This window comes from Hyperolius riggenbachi, chromosome 2, assembly GCF_040937935.1.
Source record: "Hyperolius riggenbachi isolate aHypRig1 chromosome 2, aHypRig1.pri, whole genome shotgun sequence".
NCBI lineage: Eukaryota > Metazoa > Chordata > Amphibia > Anura > Hyperoliidae > Hyperolius > Hyperolius riggenbachi.
Genome location: NC_090647.1, coordinates 124960989 through 124981545, shown reverse-complemented (window position 1 = coordinate 124981545; position 20557 = coordinate 124960989). Strand labels below are relative to the sequence as shown.

At 44.1% G+C, this 20557-nt stretch overlaps 2 protein-coding genes across 3 annotated transcripts in view; both read right to left on the bottom strand.

Moving 5' to 3' along the window:
• The window catches only part of DIP2B (disco interacting protein 2 homolog B), a 354733-nt gene that overhangs the window by 206412 nt on the left and 127764 nt on the right, over positions 1-20557 (bottom strand). For both annotated transcript variants that reach the window (XM_068267346.1, XM_068267347.1), the window contains exon 2: positions 18247-18318. In XM_068267346.1, the coding sequence (XP_068123447.1) occupies positions 18247-18318 (72 nt within the window). The remainder of the gene's footprint in view (positions 1-18246; positions 18319-20557) is intronic.
• ATF1 (activating transcription factor 1) overlaps positions 1-20557 on the bottom strand; it is a 355624-nt gene that overhangs the window by 275878 nt on the left and 59189 nt on the right. The gene's annotated exons all lie outside the window — the stretch shown is intronic.

The window sequence follows — 20557 nt, the reverse complement described above, 5'->3', positions numbered from 1 at the left end:
CTGACTTGCTTTAGAGCTTCCTTATTACAAAGTAAAGGGGTGCTGAACTCCTATTTTGTCAGCCCAATATCCTGAAGGTGAATTCAGTAAAGTGTATTTATAGCACAGACACAATAATAGGGCAATGTAAACTGATTTCTGTTTAGTGAAGAATGTTCACACTGGAAAATGCCTGTAAAGCATTAGTCAGCAACTGCAACAAGCGCTGGCCGGTCAGCTAGTGTTTTTGTGCGTTTCTGGTGTGAATGTGTCCTGAAGAGACCTTGCAGACACAGTGACACTCTGCATGTGGCAGGCAAAACTGTCCAACCGAAAAGATCATTCCTGTATGCTGGTATTCCAGAGTCCTTTGCTATATATAGGCCAGTGATAGGCAAACCTTGCTCTCCAGCTGTTAACTACAAGTCCCAGAAAGCATTTGCCTTTATGAATCATGACTGTGGCTGTCAGACTCCTGCAATGCATTGTGGGACTTGTAGTACCTTAACAGCTGGGGAGCCAAGTTTGCCTATCATTGATATAGGCAATCTTAAATTACTTGTACATTTGTAACGATGATTAGAACTAGCGGCTAATGCCTAGTACACACAATGCAATTTTCCATCAGATTGATGGTCGAATCGATTATTTCCAGCAAGTCCGATCTAATTTCTGACCATTTTTTTTTTTTTTTTTTTATCAATTTTGTATAGAAGTGATTGGAAAATCAATCAAAAAACGAGCGAAATCAGATCAGATCTGTCTGCTTCACGTGTACCAGGCATTACCCCCAGGCAGGAACACACAATTAATTAGCGGTATGGACGAGCTCAGCTCGTCCATTACCGCCAGAGGGTGCCGCTCAGGCCCTGCTGGGCCGATTTTGACCAAATAAAAAGCAGCACATGCAGCCGGCACTTTGCCAGCCGCGTGTGCTGCCTGATCGCCGCCGCTCTGCGGCGATCCGCCGCGAGCAGCGGCGAAAGAGGGTCCCCCCAGCCGCCTGAGCCCTGCGCAGCCGGAACAAATAGTCCTGGCCAGCGCTAAGGGCTGGATCGGAGGCGGCTGACGTCAGGACGTCGGCTGACGTCCATGACGTCACTCCGCTCGTCGCCATGGCGACGAAGTAAGCAAAACACGGAAGGCCACTCATTGCGGCCTTCCGTGTTACTTTTGGCCACCGGAGGCGATCAGAAGAACGCCTCCGGAGCGCCATCTAGTGGGCTTTCATGCAGCCAACTTTCAGTTGGCTGCATGAAATAGTTTTTTTTTTATTTAAAAAAAACCCTCCCGCAGCCGCCCTGGCAATCTTAATAGAACGCCAGGGTGGTTAAAGGTGGTCATACATCTAGCGATTTGGCTGCACAATCAACCATTCGATCTGATTATTTTATAGACTCGAGAGAGAATAGAGTGTTATGCTGGGTATACACGGCTCGTTTGTTTCCTTATCAATCCAGCCGCTGATGGCTCGATTGATAATATCAGACCGGTCCGATGACCCGCCGGATAGATTCCCCGCTTGATCCCAGCGGGCGGACAATAGCGGGGAATCGAGCGGCTGATAAGGCATGCCTGCGGGGAGGAGCGGGAATCGAACCGCGCGCATGACTGGCGCATAAACTGACCGTGTATGCCTAGCATTACAGAATTCCCAATCAATGAAAAGTGGTCGATTTCATGTCAATTCAACCAGCTTAGTGGATCGAGTAGGATACAAGTTATCGGTCAATCGCAAAAGAATCGGCTACTGTTACATGTCATTAGATCGACTCTGAATCGATGTTTGCATTTAGAGCATGGAGACACAGCAGTGGTCAGATCGAACGTGAAGGTGAATCGCATAGGATATCATTAGTAGTGTGAGGGCCACTAGTCGATAGACTTCGCATACTGAAGTCGATTCCTTAATAAAGTTGATCGCTTTGTTGATTAAATCAGAATTGCTGGATGTATGGCTAGCTTAAGATGGATGTCTAAGCTGGTATTCAGAACAAAAATTACTTTATTTGCACAATAAAGTCATTTTTTTTCGTTTGCAAATAAAGTAATTTTTGTTCTGAATGCCAGTCGAGACGTAAGCTTTTAGCTAAGCAATCCATTACAACAGGTTTGTTTTTTGGGGGTAAGATTTTTTATTTTTCAAGCATTTTTTTTTTTAAAAAGAGAACATACAAAAAGTAACATATGAGCTAGTATAGCATTGTATCAAGTGTCTACAAAAAGTAACATATGAGCTCAGAGCTTGTATAGCATTGTATCAAGTATAACAAAAAGTAACATAAGATCTAGTATAGCATTGTATGAAGTGTCTACAAAAAGTAACATATAAGCTAGTATAGCATTGTATGAAGTGTCTACAAAAAGTAACATATAAGCTAGTATAGCATTGTATCAAGTGTCTACAAAAAGTAACATATAAGCTAGTACATCATGGTATCAAGTGTCTACAAAAAGTAACATGAGCTACTATAGCATTGTATCAAGTGTCTTCAAAAAGGAACATATGAGCTCAGAGCTAGTATAGCATTGTATCAAGTGTAACAAAAAGTAACATAAGAGCTAGTATAGCATAGTATCGAGTGTCTACAAAAAGCAACATAAGAGATAGTATAGCATTGTATCAAGTGTCTACAAAAAGGAACATACAGTATGAGCTACTATAGCATTGTATCAAGTGTAACAAAAAGTAACATAAGAGCTAGTATAGCATTGTATCATGAGTCTACAGAAAAAAAAAAGTTTTCTAATCGCTTTGCTCTCACCTGTGTTACTCTCCTTTGGAGGGACGAGACCTTTGTCACAAGTTTTAGAGCTAGCGACTAGCCCATCAAGAGATCCTCCGCTTGCCCGAGTGCGGGACACGCTGATGGTGATTGCTTTCTGGCAACCTGGGTTTGTGAGTACCTTGTTTTGTTAAATATTTTCTCCTAAGTTAAGACCTACACTAATTGGGCTTCTGCCCTTCTTGTGTGTAATTTTTCAATCTTGATCCTCCTCCTGCTTTGGTAACAATGGTACAAGCCACTACGAAAATATTCCACGGAGACCTCCCTCAGCACAGTATATTTCATAATTCCTTGATATCGAGTACCATATCCTGCTTTTCAAGAACAGCCAAAGTGTGGGAAAGGCTTAAAGTGGATCAGAGTTAAACTTTTACTCATTGCATAATTGTGTTCCTTTCATATAGTTTATAGGGCATTCCTCGAGTCAAATACTTTGTTTTGTTTTAATACTCTAATTCCCAATAAACTATACAAGCCTCGCCCATAGCTTTTCAGAGAGCCTTGGCACTCTGGTCCCAGGTAGCAAGGGCTTATGGGAGCTCAGTCTGGGCAGGAGGAGGAGGAGGTTACTAGCCAGAGACTTCAGAGGCAGAGGGGAGGAGGGAGGAGGAGGGGGAGTGACATTTTCAACAGGCTGAGGGCTGGAGATGCTATCAGCTTGCCTCAGTGTAGTGTGTCAAACAGAACATGGCTGCCCTCATTGTATCACAGCAATAAATAGGCATAAACTTTTGAAGCCATTTCTAAACTTTAGAGAAGATAGACAAGTTACTTGTTATAGTTACTGGGACAAAGAGGATTAGGGATGGAAATGCTTAGGAGAACTCATGGAGAAGCATATGTCACTGTATCAGCTCTTTACTGGTGCCATAATGGTAATAACCACCTCTATACAAATGTGCTTTGAATGCTGAAGTGCTTAATAGGGATGGCAATGCTTAGGAGATCTTGTCACGGAACAGCCGTGAGAAACGAAAACGCAACCGCAATCGGTTTCCTGCCTCGATTGTCGTTGCGCTGCCAAATCAGAATCTCATGTATGTGGATACCAGGCAGTCCAGCCTGGGGGGTCTCTGCTGTCTTCATAGGAGATAGTTAGAAGAGTCTTTTCATGGAAACTGGCCCTGTGACTTGCTAATTTAGCCATAGGTGTAAAACTCAGTTTGACCAAGCTGATCTCACTCAGATGCTAATTAAGAACCACAAGGCCAGTGTCCTGCCTTTGGGGAAGACAGGATGAGTCCACAGCTCACACCTCAATGTGAATTGACTAGCAAATGGGGCTTCCTCCTGCTCACCAGACAAACTGTCTCCAGGAGTTAAAATGATGAAGCATGTGAATTATAATTTCTGCTTATTAAAGGAAAACCGAGTATCAACCCAGAGGTGGGAGGAGTGTATTCGGATCCGTTGAAATTAGACCAACGTCTCGGTATACAAATCATAATCATACCTCCTTCGGTTAAGGAGTTATGGGCCCCTCGGTAACCATACACCCTAGCACCCGCATCCAAGGCATCATATTAATCGGTAGGTTCTGGGGATCAATAATATGTAATTATTATTTGTGTGCCGCCCGCGTAGGTCGGCCTAGAGAAAATGTCAGTGTTATGGGGCTGGTGAAAGCCCCTGCCCAGATGTGATTACCATAATCCGGCCCAGGGGCTTACTCTGGAAGTCCGCCTCTGAACTCAGCTCAATTAAAAGAAATGAGCTGCCCCGGGCAACTCCGTCCTCCACATTCCATCTGTATGAGAACGATCTGCTGCCAGCCAGAGGACACATGGTTGGCGGCCATCTTGCTGAACTTTGAGGTTTGATCTGAAACAAAGGATTTTACCAAGGACTTTATGATTCTTCCCACAAAAAGGACATCTTTTCATGAAACTAAGTGTTTTTCTCCCTTGCTTTTATTTTTCATACTGGCTATTACTGTTTTAATAATTGTTGATTTTAATAATTGTCTGTATATGTTAATTATTTATATTGCCCGTGAAGACTTTACTAAAGTCATTCACTGTTCCGCTACCCTATTATTCAGCATACACAGGAACTGAACTCAGACTTCTGAAGAGACGCTACTATTTTTGATATCTAGACAGAATAGAGTGTGTTTAACCGTCTTTATTCGCAGGACCAGTCAGTCAGTCGGGTCCACTGGCCCATACCAGTGGTGGTGGCAGATACCCTGAAATAGTGTGTAAAGTTGTAATTACCGTACCTCACAGGCTCCCTTCTGGTCGGGCTGCTGCCCAAATTCTGTCGGTTTCTGCCCACTGATCGCGACCACAGCTTGCATGATTGGTGTGCTGAAACCGATTGGAAGGCAATTTGCGGTCTGACCACTAAGGTTCCTGTGACAGATCTTATGGAGAAGCATGCGATCAGTTTGATCAGCTGATGGTTTTGTAAAGTTCTGATTTGCATTGCCATCTCTATTAATGACTACCAACATTCAAAGCACATTTGTATAGAGGTGTTTATTACCACTATGGCACCAGTGAAAAGTTCATACAGCGACTTAAAGGGAACCCAAGGTGAGAGGGATATGGAGGCTGCCATATTTATTTCCCTTTAGACAATGGTATGCTTTTTATTGTAAGAATTGTAGAGTACAGATTCTCTTTAAGGAGGATTCTAGTGCTCAGGGCCCTGCGGAGGACAAGCCACACCTTTCCTCTTTTAGGGATTTAGATGGACAATCGGATTCAGGGGTAATTGAAACCACTGTCTACTTTGAGAAGCCACTGATACCGTCTGTCAAGGAGTGGGACTTCTAACTGGAACAAGCAGCTTACCACACAATTGTAAAAGTTCTACCAATGTTTTATACGCATTCTGGTTACAATGAGAGGAAATCTTGTCAGTTAAGCAGAGTGGATTCTCAGAATGAATATAGTTTTCATGCTTATTTTAGGGGAAAAAGTGATTTTCTGCTAGACTGTGGTGCTGACATAACAGCTCTGAGGACTTGTAACTGGCAAGTCTAAAGTGTGGAAACTAGCAAATAAAATTAAATTTAGCTCTTCGGAACATCAAATGCTGCAAACATTTATTTTTAGGCTGGCATCAGTTTTGTTATATTAAAGGCGGTATTTGGGTTCCTCCCATCTAACCAAAATGGAAATTTCGAGTGATTCTTAACACTCACAATAAGCAGCTTTATATAAAACAGGCAGAGAGACAGCAACATGGCTATTCCTAAAGGCATAACTCACAGCAACACAAAACCATCTCTCACTGACCTGTCTACACTAAACTGAATTCTGATTGGCTGCGATGGCTCTCTGCATTTTGCACATCAATAATGCACCATACAAGACCACATTAATTACTATACTATATGACTGCGTCACACCGATGGGCGTGGACGCGGCGCCAGCCCCTGGACCGACTAACGTCAACTGGCATAAATTCCAGGGGTGGGGATTTGCAGGCGGTCGCGCGACGAAGCTCGCGCATTTCGGCTTGGATGACGGAGCTCCACCATCAGCCTTCCAGTGGCGATCGCCGCTAGGAGACTGTTAGAAGTTCGCCGACTATTTTCTGTGTACAGCACTGTGATCCACGGCAGCGCTGTACTGGGGACAGCCGTGTGACACCGTGAGAGTGTCAGAAGCGATCCGCTGTTATAGGCTGGCGGGGGGAGGGAGGGGCAGGCAGGAAATAGAGGAAAAAAAATAGTAATATTTATTAAAAAAAAAACTATTTATAAATAAACAAAGCGATCACAGCCCACCAACAGAAAGCTCTGTTGGTGAGCAGAAAAGGTGTGTGTGTGTGTGCTGAGTTGTACAGCCCTGCAGCAAGGCCTTAAAGCTGCAGTGGCCTAAATAGCAAAAAATAGCCTGGTCACTAGGAGGGGGGGGGAGGGGGGGGTGTCCTCAAGTGGTTAAAGAGGAACTGTAACCATGGAACTTCTTCCCAATCGGTAGCGGATACTCCCTGTTACATGAGAAACAGTTCTTCTTCAAAGAAACTCTAACATGTTGCCCGAGCAAATGCATTTTAACCACTTGAGGACCTAGGCTTTCTACCCCTTAAGGACCGGCCACTTTTTTTCCATTCAGACCACTGCAGCTTTCACGGTTTATTGCTCGCTCATACAACCTACCACCTAAATAAATTTTGGCTTCTTTTCTTGTCACTAATAAAGCTTTCTTTTGGTGCTATTTGATTGCTCCTGCGATTTTTACTTTTTATTATATTCATCAAAAAAGACATGAATTCTGGCAAAAAAATGATTTTTTTAACTTTCTGTGCTGACAGTTTTCAAATAAAGTAAAATTTCTGTATACATGCAGCGCGAAAAATGTGGACAAACATGTTTTTGATTAAAAAAAACCCCATTCAGTGTATATTTATTGGTTTGGGTAAAAGTTATAGCGTTTACAAACTATGGTGCAAAAAGTGAATTTTCCCATTTTCAAGCATCTATGACTTTTCTGACCCCCTGTCATGTTTCATGAGGGGCTAGAATTCCAGGATAGTATAAATACCCCCCAAATGACCCCATTTTGGAAAGAAGACATCCCAAAGTATTCACTGAGAGGCATAGTGAGTTCATAGAAGATATTTTTTGCCACAAGTAAACGGAAAATGACACTTTGTGAAGAAAAAAAAAAAATTTCTTCTAACTTGCGACAAAAAAAAAAATGAAATCTGCCACGGACTCACCATGCCCCTCTCTGAATACCTTGAAGGGTCTACTTTCCAAAATGGGGTCATTTGTGGGGTGTGTTTACTGTCCTGACATTTTGGGGGGTGCTAAATTGTAAGCACCCCTGTAAAGCCTAAAGGTGCTCATTGGACTTTGGACCCCTTAGCGCAGTTAGGCTGCAAAAAAGTGCCACACATGTGGTATTGCCGTACTCAGGAGAAGTAGTATAATGTGTTTTGGGGTGTATTTTTACACATACCCATGCTGGGTGGGAGAAATATCTCTGTAAATGACAATTTGTTAATTTTTTTTTTACACACAATTGTCCATTTACAGAGATCTTTCTCCCACTCAGCATGGGTATGTGTAAAAATACACCCCAAAACACATTATACTACTTCTCCTGAGTACGGCGATACCACATGTGTGGCACTTTTTTGCACCCTAACTGCGCTAAAGGGCCCAAAGTCCAATGAGTACCTTTAGGATTTCACAGGTCATTTTGAGAAATTTCGTTTCAAGACTACTCCTCACGGTTTAGGGCCCCTAAAATGCCAGGGCAGTATAGGAACCCCACAAATGACCCCATTTTAGAAAGAAGACACCCCAAGGTATTCCGTTAGGAGTATGGTGAGTTCATAGAAGATTTTATTTTTTGTCACAAGTTAGCGGAAAATGACACTTTGTGAAAAAACACAATTAAAATCAATTTCCGCTAACTTGTGACAAAAAATAAAATTTTCTATGAACTCGCCATACTACTAACGGAATACCTTGGGGTGTCTTCTTTCTAAAATGGGGTCATTTGTGGGGTTCCTATACTGCCCTGGCATTTTAGGGGCCCTAAACCGTGAGGAGTAGTCTTGAAACGAAATTTCTCAAAATGACCTGTGAAATCCTAAAGGTACTCATTGGACTTTGGGCCCTTTAGCGCAGTTAGGGTGCAAAAAAGTGCCACACATGTGGTATCACCGTACTTGGGAGAAGTAGTACAATGTGTTTTGGGGTGTATTTTTACACATACCCATGCTGGGTGGGAGAAACACCTCTGTAAATGACAATCTTGATTTTTTTACACACAATTGTCCATTTACAGCGGTATTTCTCCCACCCAGCATGGGTATGTGTAAAAATACACCCCAAAACACATTGTACTACTTCTCCCGAGTACGGCGATACCACATGTGTGGCACTTTTTTGCACCCTAACTGCGCTAAAGGGCCCAAAGTCCAATGAGTACCTTTAGGATTTCACAGGTCATTTTTGTTTCAAGACTACTCCTCACGGTTTAGGGCCCCTAAAATGCCAGGGCAGTATAGGAACCCCACTAATGACCCCATTTTAGAAAGAAGACACCCCAAGGTATTCCGTTAGGAGTATGGTGAGTTCATAGAAGTTTTTTTTTTTTTGTCACAAGTTAGCGGAAATTGATTTTAATTGTTTTTTTTCACAAAGTGTCATTTTCCGCTAACTTATGACAAAAAATAAAATCTTCTATGAACTCACCATACTCCTAACGGAATATGTTTGGGTGTCTTCTTTCTAGAATGGGGTCATTTGTGGGGTTCCCATACTGCCCTGGCATTTTAGGGGCCCTAAACCGTGAGGAGTAGTCTTGAAACAAAAATGACCTGTGAAATCCTAAAGGTACTCATTGGACTTTGGGCCCCTTAGCGCAGTTAGGCTGCAAAAAAGTGCCAATCATGTGGTATCGCTGTACTCGGGAGATGTAGTATAATGTGTTTTGGGGTGTATTTTTACACATACCCATGCTGGGTGGGAGAAATACCTCTGTAAATGACAATTGTTTGATTTTTGTTACACACAATTGTCCATTTACAGAGAGATTTCTCCACCCAGCATGGGTATGTGTAAAAATACACCCCAAAACACATTATACTACTTCTCCTGAGTACGGCGATACCACATGTGTGACACTTTTTTGCAGCCTAGGTGCGCTAAGGGGCCCAACGTCCTAATCACAGGTCATTTTGAGGCATTTCTTTTCTAGACTACTCCTCACGGTTTAGGGCCCCTAAAATGCCAGGGCAGTATAGGAACCCCACAAGTGACCCCATTTTAGAAAGAAGACACCCCAAGGTATTCCGTTAGGTGTATGGCGAGTGCACAGAAGATTTTATTTTTTGTCACAAGTTAGTGAAAAATGACACTTTGTGTCTAACTTTTGACAAAAAATAAAATCTTCTATGAACTTGTCATACACCTAACGGAATACATTGTGGTGTCTTTTTTCTAAAATGGGGTCCGTTTCTGGGGTTCCTATACCGCCCTGGCATTTTACGGGCCCAAAACCGTGAGTAGTCTGGAAACTAAATGTCTCAAAATGACTGTTCAGGGGTATAAGCATCTGCAAATTTTGATGACAGGTGGTCTATGAGGGGGCGAATTTTGTGGAACCGGTCATATGCAGGGTGGCCTTTTAGATGACAGGTTGTATTGGGCCTGATCTGATGGATAGGAGTGCTAGGGGGGTGACAGGAGGTGATTGATGGGTGTCTCAGGGGGTGGTTAGAGGGGAAAATAGATGCAATCAATGCACTGGGGAGGTGATCGGAAGGGGGTCTGAGGGGGATCCGAGGGTTTGGCCGAGTGATCAGGAGCCCACACGGGGGTAATTAGGGCCTGATCTGATGGGTAGGTGTGCTAGGGGGTGACAGGAGGTGATTGATGGGTGTCTCAAGGTGTGATTAGAGGGGGGAATAGATGCAAGCAATGCACTGGCGAGCTGATCAGGGCTGGGGCCTGAGGGCATTCTGAGGGTGTGGGCGGGTGATTGAGTGCCCTAGGGGCAGATAGGGGTCTTATCTGATAGGTAGCAGTGACAGGGGGTGATTGATGGGTAATTAGTGGGTGTTTAGGGTAGAGAATAGATGTAAACACTGCGTTTGGGTGGTGATCTGATGTCGGATCTGCGGGCGATCTATTGGTGTGGGTGGGTGATCAGATTGCCCGCAAGGGGCAGGTTAGGGGCTGATTGATGGGTGGCAGTGACAGGGGGTGATTGATGGGTGGCAGTGACAGGGGGTGATTGATGGGTGATTGACAGGTGATCAGTGGAAGGACAGATGTAAATAATGCCCTGGCGAATTGATAAGGGGGGGGGGGTCTGAGGGCAATCTGAGCGTGTAGGCGGGTGATTGGGTGCCCGCAAGGGGCAGATTAGGGTCTGATCTGATGGGTAACAGTGACAGGTGGTGATAGGGGGTGATTGATGGGTGATTGATGGGTAATTAGTGGGTGTTTAGAGGAGAGAATAGATGTAAACACTGCGCTTGGGTGGTGATCTGATGTCGGATCTACGGGCGATCTATTGGTGTGGGTGGGTGATCAGATTGCCCGCAAGGGGCAGGTTAGGGGCTGATTGATGGGTGGCAGTGACAGGGGGTGATTGACAGGTGATTGACAGGTGATCAGGGGGATAGATGCATACAGTACACAGGGGGGGGGGGGGTCTGGGGAGAATCTGAGAGGTGGGGGGTGATCAGGAGGGGGGCAGTGGGCAGGGGGGGGGGGGGGAAGATAAAAAAAAATAGCGTTGACAGATAGTGACAGGGAGTGATTGATGGGTGATTAGGGGGGTGATTGGGTGCAAACAGGGGTCTGGGGGGTGGGCAGGGGGGGGGGTCTGAGGGGTGCTGTGGGCGATCTGGGGCAGGGGGGGGGAGAAATCAGTATGCTTGGGTGCAGACTAGGGTGGCTGCAGCCTGCCCTGGTGGTCCCTCGGACACTGGGACCACCAGGGCAGGAGGCAGCCTGTATAATACACTTTGTAAACATTACAAAGTGTATTATACACTTTGTATGCGGCGATCGTCGGGTTAACATCCCGCTGGCGCTTCCGTATAGCCGGCGGGATGTTGCGGCGGGCGAGCGGTGACAGGCGCCGGAGGATCGCGTCACGGATGACGCGATCGCTCCGCCCATGCCCTTAGAAGGACCGCCGCCTCTGTGGGTGAGCCGGTCCTTCAGGGCTCTACTTCCTGGCCGCCTCTGTGCGTTAGGCGGTCGGGAAGTGGTTAAAATGCAACGGAGAAGAAAAAAGTATCGAAATAAATAAAAAAAAAAAAGTCTGTTCACAATATTGCACTAGAATTCAAAGTTCAAACATATGTTGATCTTTGTGGCGTCGCTTGTCCCATTCAGTACCCGCCACCCCACCTCCACTCCCACGGCTGACCATAAGCTGTCAGCACCCACGACATTGGCTATGAGAGGTTTCTTTTTGAATGGAATGAGGATGCGGAAGATGTTGTAATAAATTACTTTGCGCTGGCCATCACAGCCTTCTTTCCTCTTCAAGAAGTTGGTGCTATTTCTTCCTTCAGAGACTATTTACATGGAGCACACGCTCAAAGCTTCTGAATGCTGAATCACTGCAGCGGTGGTATGTTTTGTTTTTGTTTTTTGTTTTTTTTACACCTAATTGCTAAATACTATATAATAGCAAGGGAGTTCCGCACATTCTACAATCTTCTGTTGCGCTGGAATATAACTACCACTGGTGCTGCAAAATAATCTACTACAGTATATTATAATCAAGACAGTTATATAAATCTATATCCAATCAACAAAAATGGTATATCTAATTTACAGCCTGAAGTGAACAAGGTACCTGGTAACATCTGTGACCACTGAAATATTAATATTCTTATCAAACCAACTAATTCACATCTGACAATTTCCACAGCGTACAGATTTCATAATGTGGTTTCTCGTCAGTTCTAGGCGCATCACAGTGTGCAGCGCTAAAAGACAGAATGAGGTCTCTCTATGCCTAATCTCTGAGCATATTAGCAGGCGATGAAATATTAGCTCTTTTCCTGCATGAAGAAGTGCAGACTTTGGCAGAAGTGAGCATAACTAGCAATACTGGTCACATGCTGCTGGGCTAGGAGTTAATGATCGTTCAATCGTCCCCACTTATTGCAGATCAATAATCGCCACATAAAATGATTTATTCATGTTGCAACAGACTTGGTACAATTCCCTCATGCAGTATCACAGTGGATCTACCCGTTTCCTAGGCAAGCATGTTCGAGTATTAAAGAGACTCTGTAACATTAAAAAGATCCCCTGGGGGGTACTCACCTCGGGTGGGGGAAGCCTCCGGATCCTAATGAGGCTTCCCACGCCATCCTCTGTCCCACGGGGGTCTCGCTGCAGCCCTCCGAACAGCCGGCGACTGTGCCGACTGTCAGTTCAATATTTACCTTTGCTGGCTCCAGCGGGGGCGCTGTGGCGACTTTCGGCACGGAAATAGACGGAAATACCCGATCTCCGTCGGGTCCGCTCTACTGCGCAGGCGCCGGAAACTTGCGCCTGCGCAGTAGAGCAGACCCGACGGCGATCGGGTATTTCCGCCTACTTCGGCGCCGACAGCCGTCAGAGCGCCTGCGCAGGAGCCAGGAAGGTAAATATTACGTCACCGCTGCACGGAGGGCTGCAGCGAGACCCCTGACGGATGGAGGACGGCGTGGGAAGCCTCATTAGGATCCGGAGGCTTCCCCCACCCGAGGTGAGTACCCCCCAGGGGCCGTTTTGTCGTTACAGTTCCTCTTTAAGCCCCATCTACACCACACAATTTTTTTGTCCTATTTGATTCAATTCGATTCATTGATTCGATTCAATCTCACATGTCCCATCGATTCAATTTGCCATTGAAAAACAATGGCAAATTGAATCCAATCCCGATTGGACACGTTGGCTTGAATCAAATCGAATCAATGAATCAGACAAAAATTGTATGGTGTAGATGGGGCTTTATACAGTGTTTCCTTTGTAAAAGATGTAATCTATCATGTGACCTCTGGTGTAGGCCATATCAGTTCAACAACCTTTTGTACTCCACAATGACTGGATGATTTGTACACCTTCCCATATGCTTTTCATGACAAATACTTAGTCTAGTTTGTTTGTACATGTATTACTAATCTTGATCTCATAACATATTATACAAATGACTGCTGCCAGATTTATTTCCTTTTATTGTATTTATAAAGCAACAGCATATCCTTTTAAACAATGCCAGTTGCCTGGTGTTCTTCTGATCTTTAATGCATCAGTGGTGTCTGAATAACACACCTGAAACATGCATGCGGTAAATGCAGTCAAAAATCTGTCTGCATGCTTGTTCAGGGTCTATTGATAAAAGTATTAGGCACAGGACTAGCAGGACGACAGTGTAGGGAGGCTGGCTGGTATCTTACTATTTTGGCAGTTAAAGTGAACCCGAGGTGAGAGTGATATTTAGAGGCTGCCATATTTATTTCCTTTTAGGCAATACCAGTTGCCTGGCTGTCTTGCTGATCCTCTGCCTCTAATACTTTTAGCCATAGACCCTGAACAAGCATGCAGCAGGTCGGGGGTTTCTGACACTATTGTCAGAACTGACAAGATTAGCTGCATGCTTGTTTCTGGAGTAATTCAGCCACCACTGCAGCCAAATAGATCAGTAGGGCTGCCAGGCAACTGGTATTGTTTAAAAGAAAATAAATATGGCAGCCTCCATATCACTATAACCTCGGGTTCACTTTAAAGAGAAAATGTGACCAAGAATTGAACTTCATCCCAATCAGTAGCTCATCAGGGGGCTCTGTATGGCTGATATTGTGGTGAAACCCCTCCCACAGTGTGATGTCAGGACTATGGTCCTGACAGTTTCCTGTCTAAGAACCTCATTGCATTGTGGGAAATAACAGCTGTTTACAGCTGGATCTAACTGCCAAAAAAGCAAGCAGCATCTCCTTTCACTGACATCACCTGCCAGCAGTAAAAATGTCACCATGTGTTAAATGTCAGAATGTAAATCAGGGAGAGGAAATATTTTACAATGGGAAAACACGGACTAAATCATTTATACATAATTATTGTAAAAATGAAGCACTTTTTTAATTAAATTATTTTCACTGGAGTTCCTCTAAACTGCTGTTCAGGAAATGCTTTTGAAAAGAAGAAAACCCTGCTGCCTCTTTGTTCGGGATGCTGTTCCATGTATGTAACCTCCTCCTAATATTCCAGCACACATAGGATTGACTGCAGTAGACTGGGAGGCCAGAGCATATACATCTCAGGGGTCAAGGTCAGGTGTATGCAGCAGCTAAAAATACCAGCAAAAGCCATGGTGCTTTACTAGAGTGTGTGCTTTACATGCTGATAATGACGTCCAACAATGAGAGCCAGCTGCATTCTATCCTCCTCAATACCATTAAATACAACTGTTTAAACATTGCTTTCAAAATAGATTACTTAACAACTGCTTTAAACAAACTTCTATGCCATCTCCTTAGAAAGTCCAAGGGTTAATTAAACAGATTACACAGAAGTGTAGCTGCTCATTTGCCTCCACAGTTGCTCCGCATGTAAAATACACCTTTTTCACATAATGAGAACACACCATGCAACTTTCTGTCCAATCGAGGGGAATCGGCCGATTATTTCTGATATGTCCGATCTGTTTTTGATCGATAAAAGGATCGATTCTGTGACATTATCATTGGAAAACTGATTCCCTTTATTGATCGTGAGAAGTACACACGATGCAACTTCCTGTCAGATTACCCGATCGGATGGGAAGTTGCAATGCGCGTTCCCGGCATAAGACACTGGAGATAAAACCCTAAGAAGGAATGATTAGCTGATCAGGAGGATTCAGCCACCTGCTGTTACATTAATTAGGTACTCTTATTAAAGGGACCCTGAGAAGTGCATAAAAAAGAAAATCCGGACTTACCTGGGGCTCATGGCGGGGAGCATGGCAACATAAACATATCCGCCAACCTCTAGTCAGATATGTTCAGAGGGTCCATGCGTTGCCACAGTAGGGTCGCGGAGGAGGTGCTTCCACCTCTGGATTACGCCAAAGCTTCCCTCTACTAGCTAAATATCTAACTTATTTGGGGGGTTGCTTCAATACAATAACATTTCTATAGCGCTTTTCTCCCCTAGGACTAAAAAGCGCTTAGGCTCTCAAATTCAGTAGTTGGTAGAAGGATGAAGTATTCACACAACAAAAGTTATATTTCTGCAAATGCCAAACTGAACAGGTGGGTTTTCAGTATGGATTTAACACGTCCAGGGATGGAGCTGTCCTGGTCTGCTGAGGTAAGGAGTTCCAAAACGTAGGAGCAGCATGACAGAAGGCTCTGGGACCAAAAGTTTCCAAGTGGACTCTGGGTATGACTAGATTATTAGAACCTGTGGATCTGAGATTGCAGGGATTACTACGCAGCTGTAACATTTCTTTCATGTATCGAGGGCCCAGATTATTTAGTGATTTAAATGTTAGTAGGCCAATCTTGAATAGGACCCTCCAAAAACATGAAAAAGCAATTACGGCTATATTAATTACAACAGATGTCAAAGTAAAAGCAAGTGTGAAAAGAGTAAGTATTGCTTAGGGCTGTGCACGGCATGTGTCTTGCCAGAGCTGATGCTGGCACAGTTGTGATGCGAGCTGCATTCGAATCCCTGTAGCCCTATCATGCATGACTACAGGCATTCAGATGCACCATGAGTTTAAATGCAGCACTTTTTTCCTCTGAATTAGACGGTAGTCTTGATTTCTATAGGGTGCGTTTCTCCGTTCCAATTCGCAAGCAGGGAAATGCAGTGAATTTGCATAAGTGAAAAAGGGACCTAACTCTACATATAGGTTCTGAAATGGCCTGGGTACTTTGTTAGGCCTCGTTTCCACTTCCATTTTTCATGAGTCTGCAGTGGCTCATCCACAGCCACAGAAGAAGATATTTTATAGTGGGACCCTGCACTGGAATGGTGGACTGCAGGAGAATCAGGAGACTTCCCATTACTGAGGTATGTAACTTGTGTTCTTCTCACTTCAACTGTACTTTAAATGTGCATACTGACCTTTGACAGCTAATGCCCATCAGGGATCAGGACCTGATCCCTGTGGATGACATCGCTGGGCCAGGCTGCACACATGCGTCTTAGCTGTGCAGCTGTGCAGCAGACGAAGCACTGTCTTCCTATGCAGGGGGGGGACACTGCAGGGATGACAAGCAGCGCATGCGTGATGTCACGTGGCAGGAGGGGGAGCAGCGTGAACAATGGGATCGGCTGGGGCCCCGTAGCTATCGTATACATGCCAGGTTATCAGCTGGCGAGGTCGTGATCGGCTGCCTCAATCAGGCATGTGTGCAGGCCTTTAAAATGCAGAAAGAAAACCTTCAGCTGAATATGCTTTCTTTCCCTTTGGTTATCCTTTTAAGGGAGCAGATATATTCAACATAAAAAAATATATACAGTGGAGAAAAGCTGCATCAAGACACCCATGGATCATATCAGAATACTCGGGAGTCGCCAGAGCGTCACAGATAGCAGTAACAACCAAGGCCATAACTAGAAATCACTAGACCCCCCCCCCCCCCCACCTGCGAAACTCTGAAAGCTCCCCCCCCCACATCCCCCTTGCACAGGTAAACTAAGAACCAATGTTATTCGCTTGGCTAGTGCGAACTTGAATGTGTTTTCCCCATTTAGATAAAAACAGACAGTAGTGAAGCACTGCCCACACTTTCTCTATCAATTACATTAGCTCCTGTGATAACACATGCATGATTTCACACATACAGACACACATGCTGTGCAGAAAACACATACGGAAAAACCGACAGACTTGTGTGCTCCAGCTTCAGCTTATTACACTCACCCTGTCCACCTCTGATGGAGCAGAACTTGCTCTGCAGACTTCTCCAGCATCACTACAGTACACATCACTTGGGAAAGGGTAGAGAGATTGGGGCTGGGTGCTCAACACAAGATCCTGCTGCTCGCTGAATAGGGACGGTTTACAAATTTTTGTCTACAAAACTTTGTATGATTCCTTTTTAGTGGCTGAGCAGATGCAGTCATTAGAACAATTGTGCAAAGAGCAGAAAGTTTTTTCTCTCCGTGCCCTTAAGCCCAATCTACACGATACGATTCTTTGTACGATTAGAGTACGATTCTATTTACGATTCGATTAAATCAAACATGTCCGATCCTGATTCGATTCTATTCAATTCCATTTGCCAATGCAAAACAATGACAAATTGAATTGAATCCCGATCGGACATGTCGGATTTAATCAGATCGTAAATAGAATCGTAATCGAATCGTACAAAGAATCGTATAGTGTAGATGGGGCTTAAGTTGTCAGTCTCTCAGGACAGAGAAAAGAATCCCACACGGGTCCCTGCGGCTGCATCCCTTGCAGGGTCTATTGTTACGCCCCTGGTAACAACCAAGCAGCCACCATCCCATTTCCACAAAAAAAGCTCTTAAATGACATCCGAGGTGAAAATAAACTGATTAGAAAAACAATTGCATCTATCCTCCTTCTCTTAAAAATGACTTTTTTTTTAGATATCCCACAGTTTTATATTTAAATCTATTTAAGTTTTTTAAGTTTTTACTGTTTCATTGTCCCACATACCCCTTCATTGGAGTATGCTAGAGCTCAAATATATGAATTGATCCTTTTGATCTCTTTCCTGCTCTAGGAAGCCATTTAGTGACAGGAAAGTAAAGTATGGCTGTAATTACTTATCAGTGAGGGTTATGCAATAGTCTGACCCGCTCCCGACCCGGGCAGAAACTGTCACTTGCATACCTGATATTTAACTCTTTCAGGCAGAAAAAGAAATAAAAAGGAACACAGCATAGTCATTTGTGTGCCTGGCACTATACATACACGTCTATCTCATCATGTCACCTAAGTTGTCCTTTAACAGTAGTGGCTTGAACAGGACTTCAGTGTATTGCTGAAACACAGATATCTCAGAGTAAAGGTGGACTTACCTTGAGTTTGTGGGATGTAAGGAGCCAGAAGCTTTGCCCTTTTCTTTTCATAGCCCTTTTGCGTAATATCTCCTACAAGCAAACAAATAAAAAGTCTGTTACTTTAATATAATCTTTCACTGTAGTCTTAGTAAGTTTTAAGTCATATATGAACCTGAAAACACAAACAGGGCTGTGGAGTCGGTCCAAAAATCCACCGACTCCGACTCCTCAGTTTAGGATTCCACCGACTCCGACTCCTCTAATTTGCATATTACAATTTTGTTGATTAAAAGTATGTAACATGAAATTCGTCTCTTAACTGCCAACGCTTAGGAATTTTACAAGACAACTGAAGTGAGAAGGATATGTAGACTACTATATTTATTCCCTTTAGACTAAAACTAGTCCTTGGTAAGAGTACTTGTAAAAGGTACAACCGGATCAAAGAACATCTATCAAGTGTGGGTGCATGTAAGAATGATGTGCAGGTACTCTGCAGGGGAATGAGGAAATTGTAAACAGACAACACCTCTGTGTTCAATGTGCACAGCATTCTCAGTGGATTCCCTGCAGCTCTGTGGGGAGTGCATATGTAGAGTATAGTACTACTGTGTAACAAAGTAAACCTGAGACAGATGAAATTAAAGTTTTATACATACCTGGGGCTTCCTCCAGCCGCCTTCAGGATAATCAGTCCCTCGTTGTCCTCCTCCACCACCTGGATCTTCTGCTATGAGTCCAGGTACTTGAGCCAGTCAAGCGTAGTGCGCATGAACACACTCCGCCGTGAGCGTACTACACCTGTGCAGCACTATTGCGCAGGTGCAGAATGTTCCTGGCTGTGGGAGCGGCATGCGGCCGGACAGCGCTGACTGGCTGAATTACCAGGACTCATAGCAGAAGATCCGGGTGGTGGAGGACAGTGAGGGACTGATTAGCCTGAATGGGGCTGGAGGAAGCCCCAGGTATGTATAAAACTTTACTTTTCATCCGTCTCAGTTACCCTTTAATTTGTAGTCACCAAACCAAATTTTAATAACATATCAAATTATTTTATTTCATCAGCAAAGGGAGTGCATACATTTGCATAAATCAGCATCAATGCAGAATTATTTCCATCTCGTTGACCATCTCTATTAGTCACATAGCTACACATCAGGCTTTATTCTTACAGCATAGATGTTATTTAGTATATATAAGAGATTCCTGTGTACACATCATATATACAGTCACAATCAGATATGTATATCTGACCTTAAAAATAAGGGGACTGCTTTATTGAAGCAGCACAAGTAACTAATTTTGATTGGTTTATTTCATTTTTGTGGACTAAGCACAGCTATTACTGTATATATACATTATTTTTAATGACTATTATCTGAGAAATAGAACATTTTATCATATTTTCTATTTTAATTACAGTTACAAATTCATTAGGAGTCGGAGTCGGAGTCGGAACATTTTTTCCCGACTCCAGGCACCCAAAATTGCCCGACTCCACGACTCCGACTCCGACTCCACAGCCCTGCAAATAAAGCCTGGTCTATCCTGAACATCCACATCAAACACACCCCTTTACACAGGCTTCCCTACATACAGAAAGACTTCCTCTTAATTACCTTTTTAACTCAAGCCCCGCTGTTGTGTAAGACTGAAAATAGTTGTATTTGAATTGAAGCAGGTGGATTCAGCACAATCTTCTAGTTAGTGGAGAAGTATGAGGGCCCGTTTCCACTATAGCGTTGCGTAATCGCCGGCGTATCACCGCAGGAAAATCGCATGCGTTTTTTGCCGCGATTTTGCATAGGTTAGGGTGATGAGATTTTAACCATGTCACTGCCTGTGTGAATTAACATGGGTACCTATGCGAAATCGCATGCGAAATCGCGGCAAAAAAAACGCATGGGGAAAACGCATGCGATTTCCCTATTAAATACATTGCGTGCGATTCGCCTGCATTCCACACGCAGGTGAATTCTGAGGGCCCTACCCTGCAGATTTTTTCTGCACAGAAAAACGTGCAGGAAAACGCACAAGTGGAAACAGTCCCATCCACTTGTACTGGCTGAGCGAATCCGCATGCGGGCAACGCATGCAGATTCGCTATAGTGGAAACGGGCCCTGAGGGTAGCAGGTCTGTAACTCAAATCCTCTCCCGCTACCTTCCATAATACCCAATACTGGGTCAAGTCAAAGGATGCCACAGCCATATCTCCAGCCCAGTGACCACTCTGGGGGACAAGGCTGCATGATATCGTAGCCTAGGCTACACATCACTGGAAGCGCAGAGCTACATACCAATATACAGCAACATACAGATTATAGAATA